The sequence below is a fragment of the Lepidochelys olivacea genome (assembly GCF_965140295.1).
Source record: "Lepidochelys olivacea isolate rLepOli2 genome assembly, chromosome: 4".
NCBI classification, from domain to species: domain Eukaryota; kingdom Metazoa; phylum Chordata; order Testudines; family Cheloniidae; genus Lepidochelys; species Lepidochelys olivacea.
This window is the reverse complement of record NC_140414.1, coordinates 91,890,363-91,912,214: the sequence shown is the minus strand read 5'-3', so window position 1 is coordinate 91,912,214 and position 21,852 is coordinate 91,890,363. Positions and strand designations below refer to the sequence as shown.

Below are 21,852 nucleotides of genomic sequence, written 5' to 3'. Positions count from 1 at the left end.
TTATTGTAATGTGGGGCCCAAAACTGGACACAGTACTCCAGATGAGGCCTCACCAATGTCGAATAGAGGGGAACGATCTCGTCCCTCAATCTGCTGGCAATGCCCCTACTTATACAGCCCAAAATGCCAGTGGCCTTCTTGGCAACAAGGGCACACTATTGACTCATATCCAGCTTCTCGTCCACTGTAACCCCTAGGTCCTTTTCTGCAGAACTGCTGCCTAGCCATTCGGTCCCTAGTCTGTAGCGGTGCATGGGATTCTTCCGTCCTAAGTGCAGGACTCTGCACTTGTCCTTGTTGAACCTCATCAGATTTCTTTTGGCCCAATCCTCCAATTTGTCTAGGTCCCTCTGTATCCTATCCCTACCCTCCAGCGTATCTACCTCTCCTCCTAGTTTAGTGTCATCTGCAAACTTGCTGAGGGTGCAATCCACACCATCCTCCAGATCATTTATGAAGATATTGAACAAAACTGGCCCGAGGACCGACCCTTGGGGTACTCCACTTGATACCGGCTGCCAACTAGACATGGAGCCATTGATCACTACCCGTTGAGCCCGACAATCTAGCCAGCTTTCTATCCACCTTATAGTCCATTCATCCAGCCCATACTTCTTTAACTTGCTGGCAAGAATACCGTGGGAGACCTTGTCAAAAGCTTTGCTAAAGTCAAGGAACAACACGTCCACTGCTTTCCCTTCATCCACAGACCCAGTTATCTTGTCATAGAAGGCAATTAGATTAGTCAGGCATGACTGTCCCTTGGTGAATCCATGCTGACTGTTCCTGATCTATAAGCTCCTCTAAGTGCTTCAGAATTGATTCCTTGAGTACCTGCCCCATGATTTTTCCGGGGACTGAGGTGAGGCTTACTGGCCTGTAGTTCCCAGGATCCTCCTTCTTCCCTTTCCCTCACGAAAGCTTATGCTCAAATAAATTTGTTAGTCTCTAAGGTGCCACAAGTCCTCCTTTTCTTTTTGCGAATACAGACTAACACGGCTGCTACTCTGAAACCTCTGGTTAATAAATTACTGGTACTTTGGTATACCAAAATGTTCTATTAGCCTCTTAGTATTATTTCCAAGTCATTTGATACTTTGTCCTCAGGTGAGACATTAAGTCTTATAAAAGTCAGTGGAGTTATACATAGGGTGAATGTGTCCCCTTGTATTTAATTGCCAGGCTTTTGAAATATAATAGAGCTCAGTGGGATGGGGGAGAGTGCATGTTTGTCACCTTTTATTTACCTAACATAAGTAATACAGTGCTAAACAGAAGAAGGCTTTACAGCTCTTGGTTATTCCTTGTCTTGAGATTCTGTTAGTTGCCTAGTCCCTATTTCCCTTTTCCTTGTATCCTCTAAATCTATTTCCTTGTTAAATCTGTTCTGTGAGTGATATCTTAAATTTCATTTGGTTGCCCCGTTTGTTCTTTTTGCCATAATTCACAGGATACTAAATTGTTTGCTTACTTCGATATTGCTAGATTTTTAAAAGGTTTATTGCATAAGCTTCTAATATAGCCTGGCTTTTGAATTCTATTGTTTAATCTTTACTAGTCTTTATCTGTATTCTTTTAAGATGTCATTTCTTCTGGCTGTTTCCAAAGCTTTTAAAGACAGCAATGAGTGATTTGTAGGGTATTTTAAAAGATAGCCTGTTTACTCTCTTTCACAAAGATAAGGTTGTCTTTAGGACCGTCACTTCTCACCTAACGCTGTTCAGGGATTTCACCTTGGTCAGTATGTTGTTTCTTGTATTGTCCTTAGCAAGTTCTTGTTCCTGGATAGTAGAAGCCAGTTTTTATAAAACTGAATGGTAAGAAGTTTTTAAGTTAAAATTTGGATGATATTTCATCATTGCAAAAATCTTATAATTTTGTGGGGGGCTTATTAACTAATTTTGATGGGTCATGCCTTTCCTAGCAAAAGTTGTACAAATGTATTGGCTGTGTGTATTTTTGCTGAGGAAATCTGGCTCTGAATTAAGGTGCATTGTGCCAGCAATATGGTAGTCTCTATTTATCTGACATTCCAATCAACATAATTTGCAGATCAGAAGTGTGGAATCAGATATATATCTTTTCAGAATCGCTCTTTGGACTTCAGTGCCACAACGGATGCTCACTTCAATTAAGCAGTATTGTAAAAATATTTTTCTTAAATCTTCTAATACTGTAAGCACATAACCTCCCCGCCCCTCGCCACCCACCCACGGAATGGGTTTTGCCTCAATTTCCACAATGACACTGGGAGGAACATTGGCCCTTCCCCTAGGAGGTGACAACAGGTAATAGCCATGTGTGATTGCTTCTCCCTCCTCAATACCAAACCACCACTGCTCCAAGATGTTTTACCCTTTTTCTTTCTTTTCTTTTTTTTTTCAATCTATGAACTTTGAGGTTTGCATTAAGCTTCTGAAATGTTGAAAGTGAAACAAATGTATAAGGTGAGATCCCTAGCTGCTGTAAGTCAGTTATACACTGTTTATATGCACAAATATACTGATATACACTAGTTGAGGATCTGATCTAAAATATTCAGTTTATATTCATAAAGGTTAAACTTTTATCATCACTTTTTGCAAATAATTGACAATTGTATTCTTTTTCTGGCAGAGCCTCATGCAGGTTTTAAAATAGCTTTCAACATGTTTGATACTGATGGCAATGAGATGGTCGACAAAAAGGAGTTCTTGGTGGTATGTATATTAGATATTGCTCTTTGATCAGTTTCTGAGTATTTTGACATAATCTTGCTATCATTCTATTTTTATGTTTAAATTCTGTATGACAATGAGAGATTGCATAAAATGGTAGGTAACTGTAAATGTCAACTATTTATAATGGTGCATAGATGTACTGCATGCTGTGCTTTGAAGTTGAATTCCCATTTCCCGTCTACTGTTTTTGTTGTTGTTAATAAATTTCTCAAATAAAATTCCTTTTGGGCTAATATTGCCACAGCTGTGGTCAGCAGTTACTTGAGCTAGGCACACTTTGGTATAACAATGAGAGAGCTTGTGGCAGGATGTTCTCCAGGTGGCCTCTTGCCTTTGTTTATTTCCCCACTTGGTCCAGAATAACCTGAATCTGTTAACTTTCATGACATGCTACAAAGCTAGTCTATTTTGGGGACCATTTGGAGAGGCTCTGAGGTGGAATTGAGATATTGCTGTGCTGCTTAACCCCATCATATCATTAAGGTCCCATTTCATCAAAGCGATACAATGTTGTGTAAATCATATTGATTTCAAATGCAGGCTTACAGTGAAGCACATGCTAAAGTGATTTGCTGAATTGGGCCCTTAATAGTTTTATTACACCTGGATGATGATGGTGGCAAGGCTGACTGGAGTCTGAATAATTTGTACTTTTAAATAATGGCAGGGCACCTAGAGCTTTTGGATTAGGTGTTGTGACAGATATGACAATTTCCTGCAATATCTTGGGGAGCTCTTACTGTATTGCGTGTATCATTGTGGGCCAGGGATTGTATGTAATTCCATGCGGGAGAGTAACTACAGCCCTCAAGGAACTAAGAACAGTGGAGTGTGATTGGGTACTCATTCAGGATGTAACACATCCAGCAGGCAGCAGGTTTGTATAATTTTTGGTAGTGCCCAAACGGGTCCAAGCCCCCCACACACACACACGCGCGCGCGCGTGCACACACCTGCCTTGTAAGCCAATATATATGTTTTAAAATAATGTAAAAATGTGAGGGGTTTGGGGTATGGGAGGGGCTCGGGCAGAGGGTTGGGGTGCTGAGGGGAGGGCTGCAGGGTGGGGCTGGGGATGAGGGGTTCACGGTGCAGGAGGGGGCTCAGGGCTGGGGCAGAGGGTTGGGGTGCAGAGGGGTGCGGGCTCTGGCTTGGGGGTGCGGGCTCTGGGGTGGGGCAGGTATGAGGAGTTTGGGGTGCAGGCAGGCTTCTCCGGGCTGGGGCCAGAGAGGAGGACGCCCTCCAGCCCTCCCCCGCACTGGCAGCAGCGATCTCCGAGGGAGGGGCCCCTTCTCCACTCCTGGCAGCACATTCATCTGACACCACTGTCCCTGCACGTGCTCCTAGAGCCCCTGTCAGATCCAGGAAGCCCCCTCACCTCTGCTGTGGTGGGTGTGGTAGGTGCGTGTGCGCCTCCTCCCCTGCTGCTGCCCCTCACTGTAGCCTCACTGGGGGTAGGGAATGGGGCTGCCCCTTGCCCAGTGTGGGGCAGGAGCGGTGACTGCAGGTGGGGGGGGGGCTGTGCTGGTGGATGGTCCCACCGGAAAAGGAAAGGGTCTGTCCGTCTAAGGCGGAAGGGCAGGGTCAGCCTGCCCTGACACTAGTGGATGGGGGGGCACTAGGACCCTGCGGCGGGAGTTGGTGCCAGGAGTTGGCAGAGTGGAGCGCAGCGCATAGCTGCCGGGGACAGCCGCCCGCTTGAGGCAGGGATGCTGTGGGGTCCAGGGGAGACGCATGGGGGCATCAGGCGGGGGGCAGGGGACCTTCAGGGGAGGCGCACAGGGGGCAGCAGGTAGGGCCGGGGGAGAAACCCGGCCCCATACATTGGTGGAGCCAGGCCCCTCGGCCCTGAATATTGCTGGAGCATGGGTACCATGGGCCCATATTACTCGCTGCCCCTGCTAGTTCAAAGTGGATTCTCCAGAGGCCAAAGTCAAAGGAAGGACTTTAGATAATTAACCTGAGTTTAAGCTGACTCGGGGGCTTCGTTATGTTCCGGAAAACAGACAGGACCTTCTGTCCAAGAGAAGGGCCCCAATACTTGGAGAAGGGTTGGAAGGACTGACACCAACTAGGGGTGATCTCTGTTAAGCTTATTAGCATGCATGTAGGGTGTTGTTGTTGATTTTATTGTTTTAATATATTTTCTCTGAAATGATTTTTTACTTTACTACTAAATGTGCTTGCTTAAAAAGAGTTGTATTGTAACTTAACTGTGGCTAATTACGCTGTTTATAGACTGAGGAGAAGAGAAAGCAGGCCTGCTGAGGCAATCTGCATTGGTGGGGAATTGCCAGTGTAGGCAGGAAACTGTGCAGCCTGGAAATACCCTGGTCAAGTTTGAGAGATGCACGTGTCTCTGCCCAAGAGAGTTGATGGCTGGGGAGCCGGAAGCCTGTGAATACTTGCCCTTGCTGGACCACAGGGTGAGATTACAGGTGTAGTTGCCCTGAACTGAGAGAGGTGTACCTTTGTTATTTTACAAATCTAAATAAATATTTTTCAATCTGTAGTTTAGCCCAAAGGTGAATTTTATCTATTTAGTTGTATTTTATTGTTTGAATGAAGTCCAGAACTATTGGGTGAATACCTTCTAGTCCTGGTGACTTATTGCTGTTTAATTTATCAGTTTATTCCAAAACTACCTCTACTGACACATCAGTCTGGGACAGTTCCTCAGATTTGTCACCTAAAAAGAATGGCTCATATGTGGGAATCACCCCCAGATCCTCTGCAGTGAAGAGTGATGCAAAGAATTAATTTAGCTTCTCTACATCAGCCTTGTCTTCCTTGAGTGCTCCTTTAGCACTTGGATCATCCAGTACCCCCCTGATAGTTTGGCAGGTTTATTCCTTCAGATGTACTTTAAAAAAATGTGCTGCTAGTTTTTATGTCTTTGGCTAGTTGCTCTTCGGATTGGTTTTTTGGTTTTTGGCTTTTTTCCTCTACCTTATTGTATATTTTACACTTGGCTTGCCAGAGTTTATGTTCTTTTCTATTTTCCTAAGTAGGATTTGAGTTCTGATTTTATAAAGGATGTCTTTTTGTCTCTAACTGTCTCTTTTTACTTTCTCCAGCCAAGGTGGCATTTCTGTGGCCCTCTCACTGTTTTATTTTTATTTGAGGTACACATTTAATTTGAGCCTCTATTACTGTTTTTTAAAATAGTTTCCATGCAGCTTGCAGGCATTTCAGTCTTGTGACTCTTCCTTTTAATTCACATTTAACTGGCTTCCTCATTTTTATATGGTTCCCCTTATTGAAGTTAACAGCTACTGTGGTGGGTTTTTTCAGTATTTTCTCCCCTACAATGATATTAAATTTAATTACATTATGGTCACTATTACTGAGCGGTTCAGCTGTATACACCTCTTGGAACAGATCCTGTGCTTCACTTAGGACTAAATCAAGAATTCCCTCTCCCTTTGTAGGTTCCAGGAGTAGTTGTTCCAAGAAACAGTCATGAATGATGTTGAGAAATTTTATTTCCGCATCCCATCCTTAGGTGACATGTACTCAGTCAATATGGAGATAATTGAAATCCCTCATTATTATTAAGTTTTCTGTTTTCTGTAGCCTTTCTAATCTCTGACAGGTTTCAGAGTAGCAGCCGTGTTAGTCTGTATTTGCAAAAAGAAAAGGATGCATTCCGATGAAGTGAGCTGTAGCTCACGAAAGCTTATGTTCAAATAAATTGGTTAGTCTCTAAGGTGCCACAAGTACTCCTTTTTTCTAATCTCTGAGTATTTCAGAGCCACCGTGTCACCATCCTGGTCAAGTGGTCTGTAGTACAGGCTGAACCTCTCTAGTCCGGCACTCCCTGGTCTGGCAATATCCATGGTCTGGCATAGGCACCGACTCCATGGGTGTTCTGGGGCTGGAACACCCATGGGGAAAGATTAGCGGGAGCGGAGCATCTACTGGCGCCAAGCCTCCCCCTTTTGCTCCCCTCCCCCTTGCCACTGTGTGCCAGTGGCCCCGCGCTTACCAACTCCACCTCCTCCCTCGCAGTGCTTCCGAAGCGCTGCAAACAGCTGATTCACGGTGTTCAAGCTCCGGAAGAGAGGGGGAGGACCTGGGGCCGGCGGCTGGGACCCCGGGCGAGGGGCTGGTGGCTGGGACCTGGGGCCGGCATCGGAGCCCCTGGGCGGGGGGCCATGCTGGATGCAAAGCCTGGGGGTGCTGCAGCACCCCCCACACCCCTACTTCCCACGCCTATGGAGACCCGCTGGAAGTCTGCATTGACCTTTCATGGCTCGGCAAATTCTCTGGTTCAGCACTAAGGTCCAGAGGGTGCCGGACTAGAGAGGTTCAACCTGTATATTCTTACTGCTATAATCTTATTATTCAAGCATGGAATTTCTATCTATAGAGATTCTGTTGTACTGTTTGATTCATTTAATATTTGACTCTTGCTTTCTTTCACATATAGTGCTACTTCCCCACCAGCATGACCTACTCTCTCATTCCTTTATATTTTGTACCCTGGTAATACTATGTCCCACTGACTATCATTAAGGCTAAGATTATGTCATCAAAGTCATGGCATCCATGACTTCTGTGACCTCCATGATATTTTCCACCTCAGCCCTAGGGCGGCGGGGCTGGAGCTGTCAGCCGGCAGGAGCTCTGGAGATCTGAGCCGCCATAAGTGGTGGGGGCCCCTGCAGCTACCACCCCTCTGCGGAGGAACCTGGAGCTCTGAGCTGCAACAACTGGCAAGGAGACCATGCAGCTCGCAGCTGCCGCGGGTAGTGGGGGGATCTGAAGCTCCCAGCCACCATGGGTGGCAGGGGGACCCAGAGCTCTCAGCCCCAGCTGGCAGAGCTCCAAGCCACCAATCTTGAAGCTCCGAGACGCTGCAAGTGGCAGGGGTCTCCCAGAGCTCTCAGCCACCATGGGAAGCAGGGGTCCCGGAGCTCTGAGCCACTGTGAGTGGCAGCAGCCCCTGCAGCTTTCAGCTGCTGCAGGCAGCAGAGGGATCTGGAGCTCTGGGATCTGGAGCTCTGAGCTCTGGAGCTGCCGCGGGCGGTGGAGGGCCCCCAGAGCTTTTGGGCAGCAGAGGACCTGGATCTCTGAGCCACTGTGAGTGGTAGTGGCTCCTGCAGCTTTCAGCTGCCCTAGGCAGTGGGGGGATCCTGTGACCTGTCCCTGACTTTTACTAAAAATAACCCTGACAAAATCTTAACCTTAATTATCGTTGTTCCACCAAGTTTCTGTGATGCTTATTACATCAATATCTTCATTTAGTTCCAGGCACTCAAGTACCCATCTTATTTAGACTTCTAGTATTTGTAAACAAGCACTTATAAAATTTGTCAATATTTAGTTGTCTGCCTTCTTGTGATGTAAATGAATGGGACTCTTTTTTTGTTTGACAGTTTGTTTCTCTTCAGTTTCTTTCAGGACTTTGTATGCTTTTTGTCTGCTCTTTGTCTGATCTTCGCTCTTTCTAGGATATAGAGTATCCCCTTTTCTAAATCCTGCTCTCAGGGATGTCTCTATCCAAACCACATACTCGTCCACACCTTTTAGCTTTTTTTTTTAGCCGTTAGTTTAAAAACTTCTGTATGACCTTTTTAATTTTGCATGCCAGGAGTCTGGTTCCATCTTGGTCTTACGTAAAGTAACCACAAGAACATAAGAACGGCCATACTGGGTCAGTCCAGAGGTCCATCTTGCCCAGTATCCTGTCTTCCAACAGTGGGCAATGCCAGGTGCCCCAGAGGGAATGAACAGAACAGGTAGCCATCAAGTGACCCATGCCCTGTGGTGCATTGCCAGTTTCTGGCAAACAGAGGGTAGGGACACCATCCCTGTCCATCCTGCCTAATAACCATTGATGGGCCTCTCCTCCATGAATTTGTCTAATTCATTTTTGAACCCTGTCATAGACTTGGCCTTTACAACATCCTCTGGCAAAGAATTCCACAGGTTGCCTGTGTGTTGTGTGAGGAAATACTTCCTTTTGTTTGTTTTATATCTGCTGCCTATTAAGAAGAAATCTGTAATATCAAAAATATAATGAAAAGATTAAATGCCTAATTCAGCCTGTAAACAAGTTAAGGCAGCCAAGCCTAATGAAATTCACTCTAGGGGCTTAAGGAACTATCTGAAGCCGTCTCAGAACCATTAGCAATTATCTCTGAAAACTCATGGAGGATGGGTGAGGTCCAAGAGGTACCTGTCTTTAAAAAGGGGAACAAAGAGGACCTGGGGAATTAAAGACTAGTGAACTTAACTTTGATACTTGGAAAGATACTGGAACAAATTATTAATCAATTTGTAAGCACCTAGAGGGTAATCGGGTGATAAGTAATAGCCAACATGAATTTGTCAAAAATAAATCATGCAAGACCAACCTATTTTCCTTCGACAGGATTACTGACCTAGTGTGTAGGGGTGAAGGCACAAACATGTTGTACTTTGACTTTAGTAAAGTATTTGATACAGTCCCACATGATATTCTCATAAGCAAACTAGGGAAATTTCATCTAGATTAAATTACTTTAAGGTGGATGCAAAATTGGTTGAAACAATGTATTTAAGAGTAGTTATCAATGTTTTGCTGTCAGACTAGGAGGACTTATCTGGTGGGGTTTCACAGGAGTCTCTCCTGGGTCCCTATTTAGTACTTTCATTAATGAATTGGATAGAGGAGAATAGAGTATGCTTATAAAGTTTGCAGATGACACCAAGCTGGGAAGGGGTACTAGCACTTCGGATGACTGAATGAGAATTCAAAACAACTTTGATGAATTAGAGACTTGATCTGAAATCAACAAGATAAAATTCAATAAAGATAAGTGCAAAGTACTTCACTTAGGAAGGAAAAATCAAATGCACAAATACAAAATGAAGAATAACTGACCTTGCAGTAGTACTGGTGAAAAGTATCTGGGGGTTATAGTTAAGGCTACAATTTAGTCATGGGTATTTTTAGTAAAAATCATGGACAGGTCATGGGCAATAAACAAAAATTCCTGGCCCGCTGCTCGGGGAGCGGGGGGCCAGGGCCAGTGGCGCCAGCTGCCAGCAGCCGCCGAGCAGCAGCTGCTCCAGCTGCCCTGGGACTGCTGCCAGGGGCCACCAAGCAGCAGCTGCTCTTGGGACCACTGCTTGGGTAGTCCCTGGGCCAGCTGCCTGGGGCCGCCCAAACAGCGGCTGGTGCAGCTGGCCCTGGGGCCACTCAAGCAGTGGCCGGTGCGGCTGGCAGCAGGGCTGCCTGAGTGGCTGACTGGAGAGCTGCTCCAGGAGCGGCCAGTATGTCTGTCCCCAGAGCCACCTGAGCAGCTGGCCCCAGGGCCAGCCACACTGGCCGGTGCAGAAGTCACGGAGGTTGCGGAAAGTCATGGAATCTGTGACTTCCGCTACCTCCGTGACCAACATGGAGCCTTCGTGATAGTGAACGACAAACTGAGTAAGTCAACAATCTGATGCAGTTGCTAAAAAGGCTAATACCATTATGGGGTGTATTAGCAGTAGTGTTGTATGTAAAATATGTGAGGTAATTGACCTGCTCTACTCCTCACTGGTGAGGCTTCAACTGGAGTACTGTGTCCAGATTTTGGTGCCACACTTTAAGAAAGATACACACTGGAGAAAGTCGAGAGGAGAGCTATAAAAATGAAAAAGGTTTAGAAAACCTGACCTGTGAGGAAAGCTTTAAAAAACCACTGGGCATGGTTAATATTGGGAAAAGAAGACTGCGTGGAGGACCTGATAAGTTTTCATACATGTAAAGGGTTGTTACAAAGAGGATGGTGATCAGTTGTTCTTCATGTCCACTGAATGTAAGAGAAGAAGTAATGAGCATAATCTGCTGCAAGGGAAATTTAGGTGAGATATTAGGAAAAACTTTCTAACTATAAGGATAATTAAGCACTGGAATAGGATTCAAAGGGAGGTTGTGGAATCCCCATCACTGGAGGTTTTTTAAAAAAGGGTAGGCAAACACGTGTTGGGGATGGTATAGGTATACTTGGTCCTGCCTTAGCACAGCAGGCTGGACTAGATAGTTCCTTGCAATCCTACATTTCTGTATTTCTAAATGCAACTTCATTGATGCAGTGGCACTGCACCTATTTGCACCAGGGCTGAATTTGGCCACAGGTCAGATAGATGACCACTTGACCCCTTTTAAACTTTTCCACAGTACCTTTCCATTAAACAAAATTCAAATACTGCAAAGTTGAAAGTAAAGCTAATAACAAAAGTAACCGTATAAGCTTTACAAATAAAATGGCTTTCTGAACTGTAATATAGGGCAAATTAACCCTTTGTCAGATTTAGTTGCAGAGAGAACTTCGAAATATGCCAAGAGAAGATTTATATCACCCTTAACTTTTCTGGATACAGCACCCTGGCTTCAATAATTTTTTTAAAAACTAATTCCTCAGATGTGTTAGCTTTTTTTCTTTGCTTATGTCATAGGGCTGAGGTCAGAGAACAGAAGGATTTTGTCCCCTTACTGCTGGAGATCTTTTTTGCATTGTTTTCAATGTTCAGTCCTATTATCTTGTTTCAAACAATGTTCCTAAGATAGTGCTCCCAGATTCATTCACATTCAGTATTCTTCTCATTTGTATCCCATAGCTCTTTTTCTGCACAAAAGGTCAGTTTCCAGAAGTTCACCCAGGTCTTAGGTAATGAATGCAACAGGATCCTGCTCCATTGTTTCATTTTCTCTATGTATATAAATCTCCCCACTGTATTTTCCACTGAATGCATCCGATGAAGTGAGCTGTAGCTCACGAAAGCTTATGCTCAAATAAATTTGTTAGTTTCTAAGGTGCCACAAGTCCTCCTTTTCTTTTTGAGAATACAGACTAACACGGCTGTTACTCTGAAATCTGTTCCCATATGGCGTGCCTGTGCATAGTGTATTACAGAATGAGGGCCTTCATTGTCTCCCTGTAATTTATAGCAGGCAAAACCTCCACCATAATAACTGGCATAATCTGTGCTAGTCTCAGCTAAGAAGCCAAAGTGTAATGGATATAAGGGCTAAAACAATCTGTCATCTGTGAAGCACATTGGTAGGGATATGTAAAATATTGATTTTTGTTGCACCTTCACTGTTATACTACAATAGAGCCTTAGTATTATGGACACCTCGGGAATGGAAGTTGTCCGTAACTCTGAAATGTTCGTAGCTCTGAACAAAGCACAGTTTGGTCTCCAGATCCAGCAGCCGACACTCCAGCCCAGGCTTCAACAGCAGCTGAGCTCCCTACTCGGCACAGGCATGAGTTTGCAAGCTTGTCCTTCTCCTGGCAGGGCTGTTTGTGTGTGTGTGAAAACAGCCCGTCCCACTTCCAGCCAGGGGAGAGAAGTAAAAACAGTGCATTCCCCTCCTGGCGAGGCGGGGGGGTGAAAGCAGCGCAGACCCCAGCCCTGCTCCTGCTCTGCTGGCTCCAGCTGCCATAGGCTGGCAGCCCCAGTGTCTTGCTGTAAGTGGCTGCCCTGTGCGTGGGGGTGGGGACAGGCAGCCCAGATGTAATACAGCCTTTAAGATGCAATACAGGCACAGTACAGTATTTGCTTTTTTTTTTTTCTTTGCTGCTCCCTGATTTGTTACTTCTGATTTCACGTGGTGTCCAGTTGACTGGTCCGTTCGTAACTCTGGTCTCCGTATCTTTGAGGTACTACTGTAAATAAAGGAATTCAGTTGCTGTTGTCTCTTGCAGACAGAGTTCCCCTGCTGAAGAATCATTTTCCAAGATTCAAAAGTGCTGTTTATTCTAGCAACAGTTTGGAATAAATTTTATTTAATTAATTGGCTTCTGAGATGTCGTCTTTGAACAGTAGAATGCTAACACATTGTGTATTGCGCTAAGTTCTTCCACTTTTGGCCTTTGTCTCTGTTTCCTTCTTATGGGGACTTTATGGGCTAGATTCTTCTCGGTGCCAAGATCTGCATCTCCCCTCCTGTGGGCCATCAGGGAGTCAGTTTTAACTCTCTGATTCTCAAGAAATAGTGGCTCCAGCCCCGGCATTGGTTAAGCTTTAGACTTTAACTGATGTAAACTGGCTATGAACCTTATGCACGCATAACCCAGCTGAGAATTGGCAAAGTGTAGCAAAGTTCTGACATAGTCAGATGATGGGGAGAAGTTAGATTTCAGTAGTCACTCCATCAATATTGTACCAGGTGAGACCTCTGTCCTTCCCTCCCCTGGAGGAATTCTCAATTAGCCACTTGCAGTCAGGATGTGGCTCTTTTGTGCTACTCAAGCAATGAGTAGAATCTGGACTGCATATACAAATCTGGCTCTGGCGTTTTCCTTGATCTGAAAAAATAAATTATCTAAATTTAGAATGTGTATTGTGCTTTGTGTACGGAGAAACATGACAGCCGACATCTCAACAGCACCTATACGGCATAAAATATTACAAATTTTTGAGAGATGCAATGCAAATCTTGTGCATAATTGGGCCCTGTATATGACATACTATAAACTGTTTTAAAAGTGCTGAAAACCATGATATCACACTAATAGTACGGTTTATTACACTTTATACAAGTCAGTTTAACTGTATAATTACTTGAATTATGCAGTGTGTAGTATATGAGTGCCAAGTATGTGGTATTTCAACCATTATATAAGCAAATGAGTTATTTGTTAGATAGATTGTGTTATAATAAAGACAGGTTATCAGTTTGTGAAAATTAAAATTTTGACTTTTCATCTGAATTTGGAATAAGACAATGTTTTGAAATCTCAAATTCTCATGGGACGGGAAAATTATTTCCCATGTAGGTCCAATAAATATACATTAAGATTTTCAGAGCAACATTAACTTGTCTAAATTGTACATATAGTTTTCTGAAAATGAATGTATATATTTAATCAGTGTAAATAGTAAACCAAAATACTACATATCTTAAATGTGCAACATGGACTAGTTAACGTTGCCATAGGAACACTTCCATATTTCTTGGCTGTATAGCCTGTAAATTCTCAAATGTAATATTACATTAATCTATGTTTTGCAGTTGACTGTATCTAACATATGATTGACATAGTATATAAATGATTTAGATAACTATGCATGGGTATTATGCTAATCCTTTTTAAGAGGTCTGATTATAAACAGATTTGATTCTTCTTTTACTATGATTTTTGGCTCTATATTGTGGTGGAAGTTGGAAGTTAATACAGATTTAAATGGAAAATTCATACTATTTCACTCTTCAGGAACCATCACTGCTAAGTAGTTAATGATAAGTGATCTATTTTCTTGATTTACGTATTCAGGTGATGAAATTAATTACATTAATTTATTATACCCTGTGACCATAGGAACATATGACACATTTTCCTTAAGATTAATTGTGCTACTACACAAGGGATCCAGATCTGATTTTTTATCTCAGATGCTTGTTTTGCAGGCTGTCAAAACAGAGAATAGTATAGAGGTGATTCTTTTTCTGTTGCTCAAAAGATTGAGGGATTTGTGTTGCTACTTTGGCCACTGCTGGTTAAGATTGAGAGTTTCATTCCTGCTCCTTAGTCTTGGGGCACAGTAGCATTGCAACACTGACAGCTTGTCAATAGAATAGACCCGATAGAATGACCAGATAACTCCTGGTCATGAGCCAGTAGTTATGCCCTGTTTACCACAAGTAATTAGTTCATCGGTAGGAGGAAGAGACACAGATATGTCTTTTCATAGAATTATAGAACTTGTAGATCGGAAAAGACCCATTAGGTCATCTGGTCCATCACTTCCGGATTGTAGCATTATTCCCAACAGTTTATTCTCCAGAATTTTGTCTAGTCCAGTTTCAGATACTAAAACTATGAGAATGATGTAAAACTCTGAGGCCCTTGTTCTAAAATCTGTGTTTTCTAAGGGGGCTGTTTACTTTGTATTTTATTTAAAAACAAACAATTATTTTTGCCTTTTCATATGGAGGAGAAGGGGGTGAGGAGAGCTGGAGATTAGAAGGTGAGAGTCTGAGTATAAGGTGACGAGTTTCAGAGTGGTAGCCGTATTAGTCTGTTTCAGCAAAAACAAGGAGTCTTGTGGCGCCTTAAAGACTAACAAATTTATTACAGCATAAGCTTGCGTGGGCTATGACCCACTTAGTACAGTTTTGGAACATTTATCTATCTCTGGTCATACACAATTTTATTTCTCTTAAAACTATATTTAATAGCTCAACTTTTTACAGCACGTGTATGTATGTATACAGCATTGCGTATGTAGACATATTGACAGGCAGGGGCAATTCTGCATTGTTTGTTATGTACATAGTAGCTCTGTTCCTGGATCGGAAGATAAACTTGGCTTGTTTTGCAGCTTCAAGAGATATTTAGAAAGAAAAATGAGAAGAGAGAAAGAAAAGGAGATGAAGAGAAACGTATAATGTTGGTAAGTAAAATTAGAATAGCTGTAGGTTTGTGGTTCTTGGATTATTTTATGTAGCTCAAAAGTGTGGTTATATTTATTAGTTAAGAATATTTATTTACTGTTACTAATCACTTTTGAGATTTCTGGGCAACACCAGGTACCATAGTGAATCACATAACTCCTAACAATATAAAGGGTTGATTTGATTCTAAGCCTGTTTATTGAGCGGAGAATAATAGGTACTCCTGGAGGAATTCTGCATCAAAAAAATAAAAAATCTATGCACAACATTTTAAAATTCTGCAAAATTCTGCATATTTTATTTGTCAAAATAACACAATATAATCACACCGGTTTCAATTAGTTTAGTAATTTATTTCAAAATGCATGTGGGCAAGTCCTAGGGGCAAGTATGTATGTAACAATATAGACAACAAAAAATATTCAGGAAAAGAAACACAGTATTTCCCGCATCCATCAGAAGCAGTGCAAAAGCTTTGTAGAGTCAGGGGAAGTAATTGCTGGGAAGGAGCCTGGGCGTGATTGGGAGAAATATGTCATGGAGCCTCCCCCGGTTGACCCCTAGCTTCTCTCAGTCAGGCACATCTGCCACTGTCCCCATTTGTGCCTGCACCCCCACTCAGCCATCCCGTCTCCCTGCAATCCCCAGGTGTCCCTGCAATCCCCATGTGTCTCAGTGATAGGTCTCTACCAATCCTCCTTTGAAAAACGGGTGGATTCATGCACTGTGCAAATCGATTGGCCAAAACCCCACAATATAGGTACCACTTGGATATATCTGCTTCTTATCCCTATGGCTACCATTATGGCTACTTGGGGGCTGTAGATTCTAGCCCTCAGCTCAAGAACTGTTTTGTGTACAGCAAAATCCTTTTATTTATTTATTTGAATTTTAAAAGCATAATGTAAAAACAAATTTATCTTGGGCTGTCTGTGTGCTCTCTTCCCAGAACTTGGCCCCCAAACCACAAGAAACTTGAATTTTAGGAGCTATCACATTTTTGAATAACCCAAGCACAGAAAAGAATATTTGTTCATCCTAAGGGACACAACTTTTTTCACATTGGCAACAAAATTTAATTGCTCAGTTAATTTTGTTGACATGTTTAGGCCAAGTCTAAGCAAAAGAAACTTCATCCTAGAAGGAAAACTTTTGAGAATGTTACAGAGATAAAATAGGGAGGTAGAATAGCATAATTCTTGTAACTTAAATTTATCATGGTTGTAATGATAAACCTATACTTTTTTCTGTTTTAAGAGTCTTAAAAACAAGATGTAAAAAAAGAACCATTTGCTCGCCACCATTTGAAAAAACATACCAACATTTCTAGTAACGTGTAAGATAAAGCCTTGCCTGTCTTAACCTATTCTGTTGTCTTCTTTCTCTTTCTTTTTGGTTTCATTCTGAAATGTGGTACTTCACTTCACCATTTTTGCTGTATGTCAGCGCCTTCAACTCTATGGATATCATACTTCTACTAACAGTGTATGTACTCAAAATTTTTCTGTGTATATAGTTTTCACCAGTGAGATGGAATCATTTGTTATAACAATTGGCTCTTTATCAAGTAAATGAATTTTGCTAGTATAGGGTCTTGTTAAGTCAAAAGTATACTCTATCTTCACGGCCATAGAAGGCTGCACATACTTGCTACAGGCATAGAGTAACAGACTGGCCCATCCAGAGGACAGATGGATGCCTCTGGATAGGTAAAAAGGAGAAAAAGAGCAGGTGTGTATTAGGGAGTTGTAGACCTGCTCTGGGTGGGGTGGTTACCCCATGTAAATAAAATTCCACAACAACAATTAATAATAAAAATTCCATCCCCTTTTATGGGACATAACGGTAGAGCCTTCAGTAATAACCATATTCCTTGGGTTCGGTCAGTTTCCCAGCATCTTATCCTAACACAGCACAGAGGAAGAGAAGGTCTCAACCATTTTTTTCTTGCACTGTTTGTGCATAAAATAAAACAAAACTACTTCAGAGTAGGATGAGAACAGGGGCTGTTGGTAGAGAGGAAGCCCATAGCCCAAGATGAGGACAGACTTTATTACACTTGATTACTGTTTGGGCAGAGGATGGAAGGAATTTTTAGATTGATGAACTCTGTCCTTTGACCTTGGCTGAATGCCCTTTCAGAGCAGAGCAGATTTAGACTCCTTTAAATAGTCTTCCCTGTCTCCCTAGCATAAAAAAGCCAGGGAAAAACCCAAGCCTCAATCTTCATGGTCATATGGGGAGGAATTCATTCTTTTGAGCCAGATTAGCATGATAATTAGGATGGATGGAGTTTGACTGCATTTATAGAAAAGGGGCTAGGATTTGAAGTTGTATATACAGTTGTTTCCCATGACTTTTGTAGCTGTGCAGCATTAACAAGAATAAAAAATGGTAAGAACCTTTTTATCCCTGAGCTGAACACATATGCAGTGCCATTTTTACATAGTACTGTTTCTGATCATGCCTACATTTTAACTCTGTCACTGTGTGTTTCATACAATTGTGCCCAGGTAAGGCAGCACAGACATATTAAATACATACCTGTTCAATAAGATGATAGTAAGGCAAAAAGTATGCACTATAGTCTTGACTTGAAGTCTATTGAAGCCTTTCTTTTGACTTTAGTGTGCTTTGGATCATTCCCTATGTAAGCGTGAAAGACTCTGTGCTTCATATCTCTATATTTCCTTCCTTTTATAGTTTAACAAAACTTAGCTTTAAGCATTTCTAAATTTATAATAATTTTCTGACTCTAGTAAAAAAATCTATTTTTATACTCACATTTAGAAAAATAAGTCAGCACAGTAGGGGTTTTAAATTGTTTTAAATAAAATAAATGGGTGAATGGTGAATTAGATCTATTAGCATGCTATGAATGTGGACCTGGAATTGGAATAATGAACACTTTATATTTCTATCATTGAAAGACCAAACTATGAGGTCCTGAGCACCCTCAGCTCCCATTGAAATCTGGGGCAGTTGAGTGTACTCACAACTTCATAGTATCAAGCTCTGAAGGCTACATCTTACATAAGATGCATCTATAAATGGGTCTGAGTAATTTGATTATTTATGTCTTTTCATATTACTCATGATATTTCTCTGGAGCTAAGCTGGTGCATGCTGTGAATGTGTATTAAGACTAGTACAGCATGAGTTGCATGTGGGTTTTGACTAGCTGAATGCAATCTTATTATTGAGGATTATTATAAAAGTAACATGTAGAAAAATAAAATGTGCATGCTTCAGAAATACTAACTTCATCAATAATAAATCAGTTTTTGTCAGATAAATGAAGTACATCACCAATAAGACAGGTTATTCAATTAATAATTATGTAATAATATGTGTATCTAAATAAAGGATGAGGCAGTCAAAAGTATATGTAACTTCTTGAGGCAGTGATTTCATGTTGAAATTTTTTTTTACTTATTTGGCATATTTTGTCAATATTTTATGGTTTAAGAAGAAATATTCTTGTCTAACTTTAGTTAATTTTTTTAAAAATATGAAGTTTCATAGATTAAAATATACATAATCAACATGATGTATCAGCAGTTGGATCAAAACCAGTTTATCTCTATTTAGATAAAGAGCTTTATAACATGACATTAAATTTGAAATGAAAAGGTTAGGCATACTAATTGTATTAAGTTTTTATCTTTTATTCAGACTTTTATGAATGTTAGCTGCAAAATATATTATAATGCACCTAACCTCATACTGGTCAGAATAGTATACAGTTGTTACCTGCAGCATATTAAAAATTGTGGGAAATTAATTTTGGCTTGTGGAGGTCCAATATATGGTATTTAATATTGGGTACTCTCTTATGGATCTTTCTGGAAGCTCCCCAGAATGAGATTCCATACTTCAGACAAGAGATTTTTTCCAAAGTTGAGTGATAGACTATCTTCAGACCTATGTAAGACTTTGGTAATTACAGAGATTGTACGGTGTGGGAACAATATTTTTATTTTTTTAATATATGGTCCAAATCAACAAAAGGGATAATGTTCTATTGGCTAAAAATTTCTTGTCATATAATATAATTTTATATAAATTTTATTATAATAAAATTAATTTGTACCTTGGGGAAGTTTTAACCTAAGCTGGTAAAAGTAAGCTTAGGAGGTTTTCATGCAGGTCCCCACATCTGTACCCTAGAGTTCAGAGTTGGGGAGGAACCTTGACATGGTGGCAGAGTGGTGGGATTAACCTGAAATCATTTTGAGATCAATTTGAGATTTTTTTGAACCAGAAATACAGATTTTAAAAAGGAAATTTTTTTTCCTTTGGGGCTGCTGGAAAGGAGGTCCAGAAAGCAGCTGAAACTGAAAGCAGCTTGTTTTTCTCTGCTTTGGGGCCAAGCAGAGACCAAAGGGGATTATCTTTGTGAATTGCAGGTTTCTTTGCCTGGAGGCAGGGTATTTAACCTCCTGCAGGGAAATTCACAGTCTTGGTAAACCAGTTTTTTTTTTTCTAAAAGTAAATGTGGGTGTGTTCTACCCATTTGCCTGGAGACAAAAGTGGCAGGGGCTTTTTTTTTTTTTTTTAGGATTTTGATTTTTTTACAAGGAACACAAGTTTGAAAAGGAATTTTATTTTCCTTTGGGCTGCTGGTAAGCAGGTTTCCAAGTAGTTGGAGGTTTTTTGCTTTGATTTGGGGCCAGAGCAGAGACAAGGGGATTGTCTTTTTCTGTAGGCTGACAATCACTATCAGAGAATAGGTATTCTATTCCAGCACAGCAAAATTTTACAGCCAAGTTTTGTTTGTTTATTTCTAAACCTTGGGTGTAAAATTAGTTAAAAACAGAGAGGTTAGGATGACAAAATCCACGGCTCGACAAACGCTGGAATTAGCCAGATTTCAGACTGAGGAAAAACAAAGGGAACATGAAAGACAGATAGAACTCATGCGGCTGAAGGAGGAGGAGAGGGAAAAAGAGAGGAAGCATGCACTGGAGATGGAGAAGGTAAAGGCTCAGCAGAATATACCAACAAACCCTAGCAATCCTTCTCAGGTACCACTCCACATCCCAGAAAGTTCCCCACCTACAAGGTAGGCGATGATACTGAGGCCTTCCTAAAAAACTTCGAAAGTGCCTGCCTTGGGTACAACATCTCTACTGACCAATACATGGTAGAGCTGAGGCCGCAACTCAGTGGACCCTTAGCTGAGGTGGCAGCTGAAATGCCTAAAGAACAGATGAACAAGTATGAACTGTTTAAATCCAAGGCGAGAGTCAGAATGGAGATAACACCCGAGCAGTCTCATCGGAGGTTCAGAGCCCTAAGGTGGAAACCAGACGTGTCATTTACCCGACATGCCTACCACATTGTGAAACATTGGGATGCCTGGATATCAGGAGCAAGTGTTGATTCTCCAGTAAATTTGCCCTTCCTAATGCAAATGGAACAATTCTTAGAGGGTGTTCCTGAGGAAATAGAAAGATACATCCTAGATGGGAAGCCCAAAACTGTAATCAAGGCAGGAGAGATTGGAGCCAGATGGGTGGAGGTGGCAGAGAAGAAGAAAACTGGTCGCAGTTGGAGCAGAGACCAGAAGGGACAACCCCAGACCACACCCTATTACTGGGGGCTACCCAAGGCCCCACCTACCTCCCAAAGAACTCTCGAGACCCCTTATCCCACCACTGCCACCATGTCAAGGTTCCTCCCCCACTCTGAACTCTAGGGTACAGATGTGGGGACCTGCATGAAAACCTCCTAAGCTTACTTTTACCAGTTCTAAGACTCCATAAGCTGGTAAAAGTAAGCTTAGAAGGTTTTCATGCAGGTCCCCACATCTGTACCCTAGAGTTCAGAGTGGGGGAGGAACCTTGACAGCCCCATGAGCATTAAGTGGATTACACTGATAAGACATACTTAAATGATGTCTTCAGTCATGTAACCATACTTTACTACTTGCTAAATTGGGAACATGAGTGCTGTGAAGGCTGCATATGTTAGCTGAGAAAATATTGTGCTAACAGAATATAGGGAATACTATTTCAAGAGAGATTTTTCCTAAAATATAATTGTCAGGTCTCCTTTCTAAATTTTCAACTGTCTAAATTTCCTCAGTACATATGACGTTAAATGTGTGGAAAATCAAAAATAAGCCTGCAGAATACTCCTCACAACATCTATGTGGCGTTATAGATATACTAAAAGTCCTAAAAGGAATCCCACGGGATTCTGCAAAGTGTACAATGGGGCACAAAAAGAACGAGGAGTACTTGTGGCACCTTAGAGACTAACAAATTTATTTGGGCATAAGCTTTCATGGGCTAAAACCGACTTCGTCAGATGCATGCAGTGGAAAATACAGTAGGAAGATATATATACACAGAGCATGAAAAATGGGTGTTGCCATACCAACTATAACGAGACTAATCAATTAAGGTGGGTTCTTGTCAGCAGGAGAAAAAAACGTTTGTATTGATAATCAGGATGGCCCATTTCTAACAGTTGAAAAGGTGTGAATAACAGTAGGGAAAAATTAGCATGGGGAAATAGTTTTTTCTTTGTGTAATGACCCATCCACTCCCAGTCTTTATTCAAGCCTAGTTTAATGGTGTCCAGTTTGCAAATTAATTCCATTTCTGTAGTTTCTCATTGGAGGCTTTTTTTTAAGTTTTTTTGTTGGAGTATTGCGACTTTTAGGTCTATAATTGAGTGACCAGGGAGATTGAAGTGTTCTCCAACTGGTTTTTGAATGTTATAATTCTTGAAATCTGATTT

The 21,852-nt window shown here is 41.7% G+C and overlaps 1 protein-coding gene across 6 annotated transcripts in view; it reads left to right on the top strand.

Annotated features, from left to right (window-relative positions):
- Positions 1 to 21,852, top strand: part of MICU3 (mitochondrial calcium uptake family member 3) — a 151,481-nt gene that overhangs the window by 86,052 nt on the left and 43,577 nt on the right. For 4 of the 6 annotated variants that reach the window (XM_084625409.1, XM_084625411.1, XM_084625407.1 and 1 more), the window contains 3 exons: positions 2,617 to 2,699; positions 15,030 to 15,101; positions 16,549 to 16,587. In XM_084625409.1, coding sequence (XP_084481535.1) covers positions 2,617 to 2,699; positions 15,030 to 15,101; positions 16,549 to 16,587 — 194 coding nt within the window. The remainder of the gene's footprint in view (positions 1 to 2,616; positions 2,700 to 15,029; positions 15,102 to 16,548; positions 16,588 to 21,852) is intronic. The other 2 variants (XM_084625410.1, XM_084625408.1) reach the window with 1 other exon arrangement.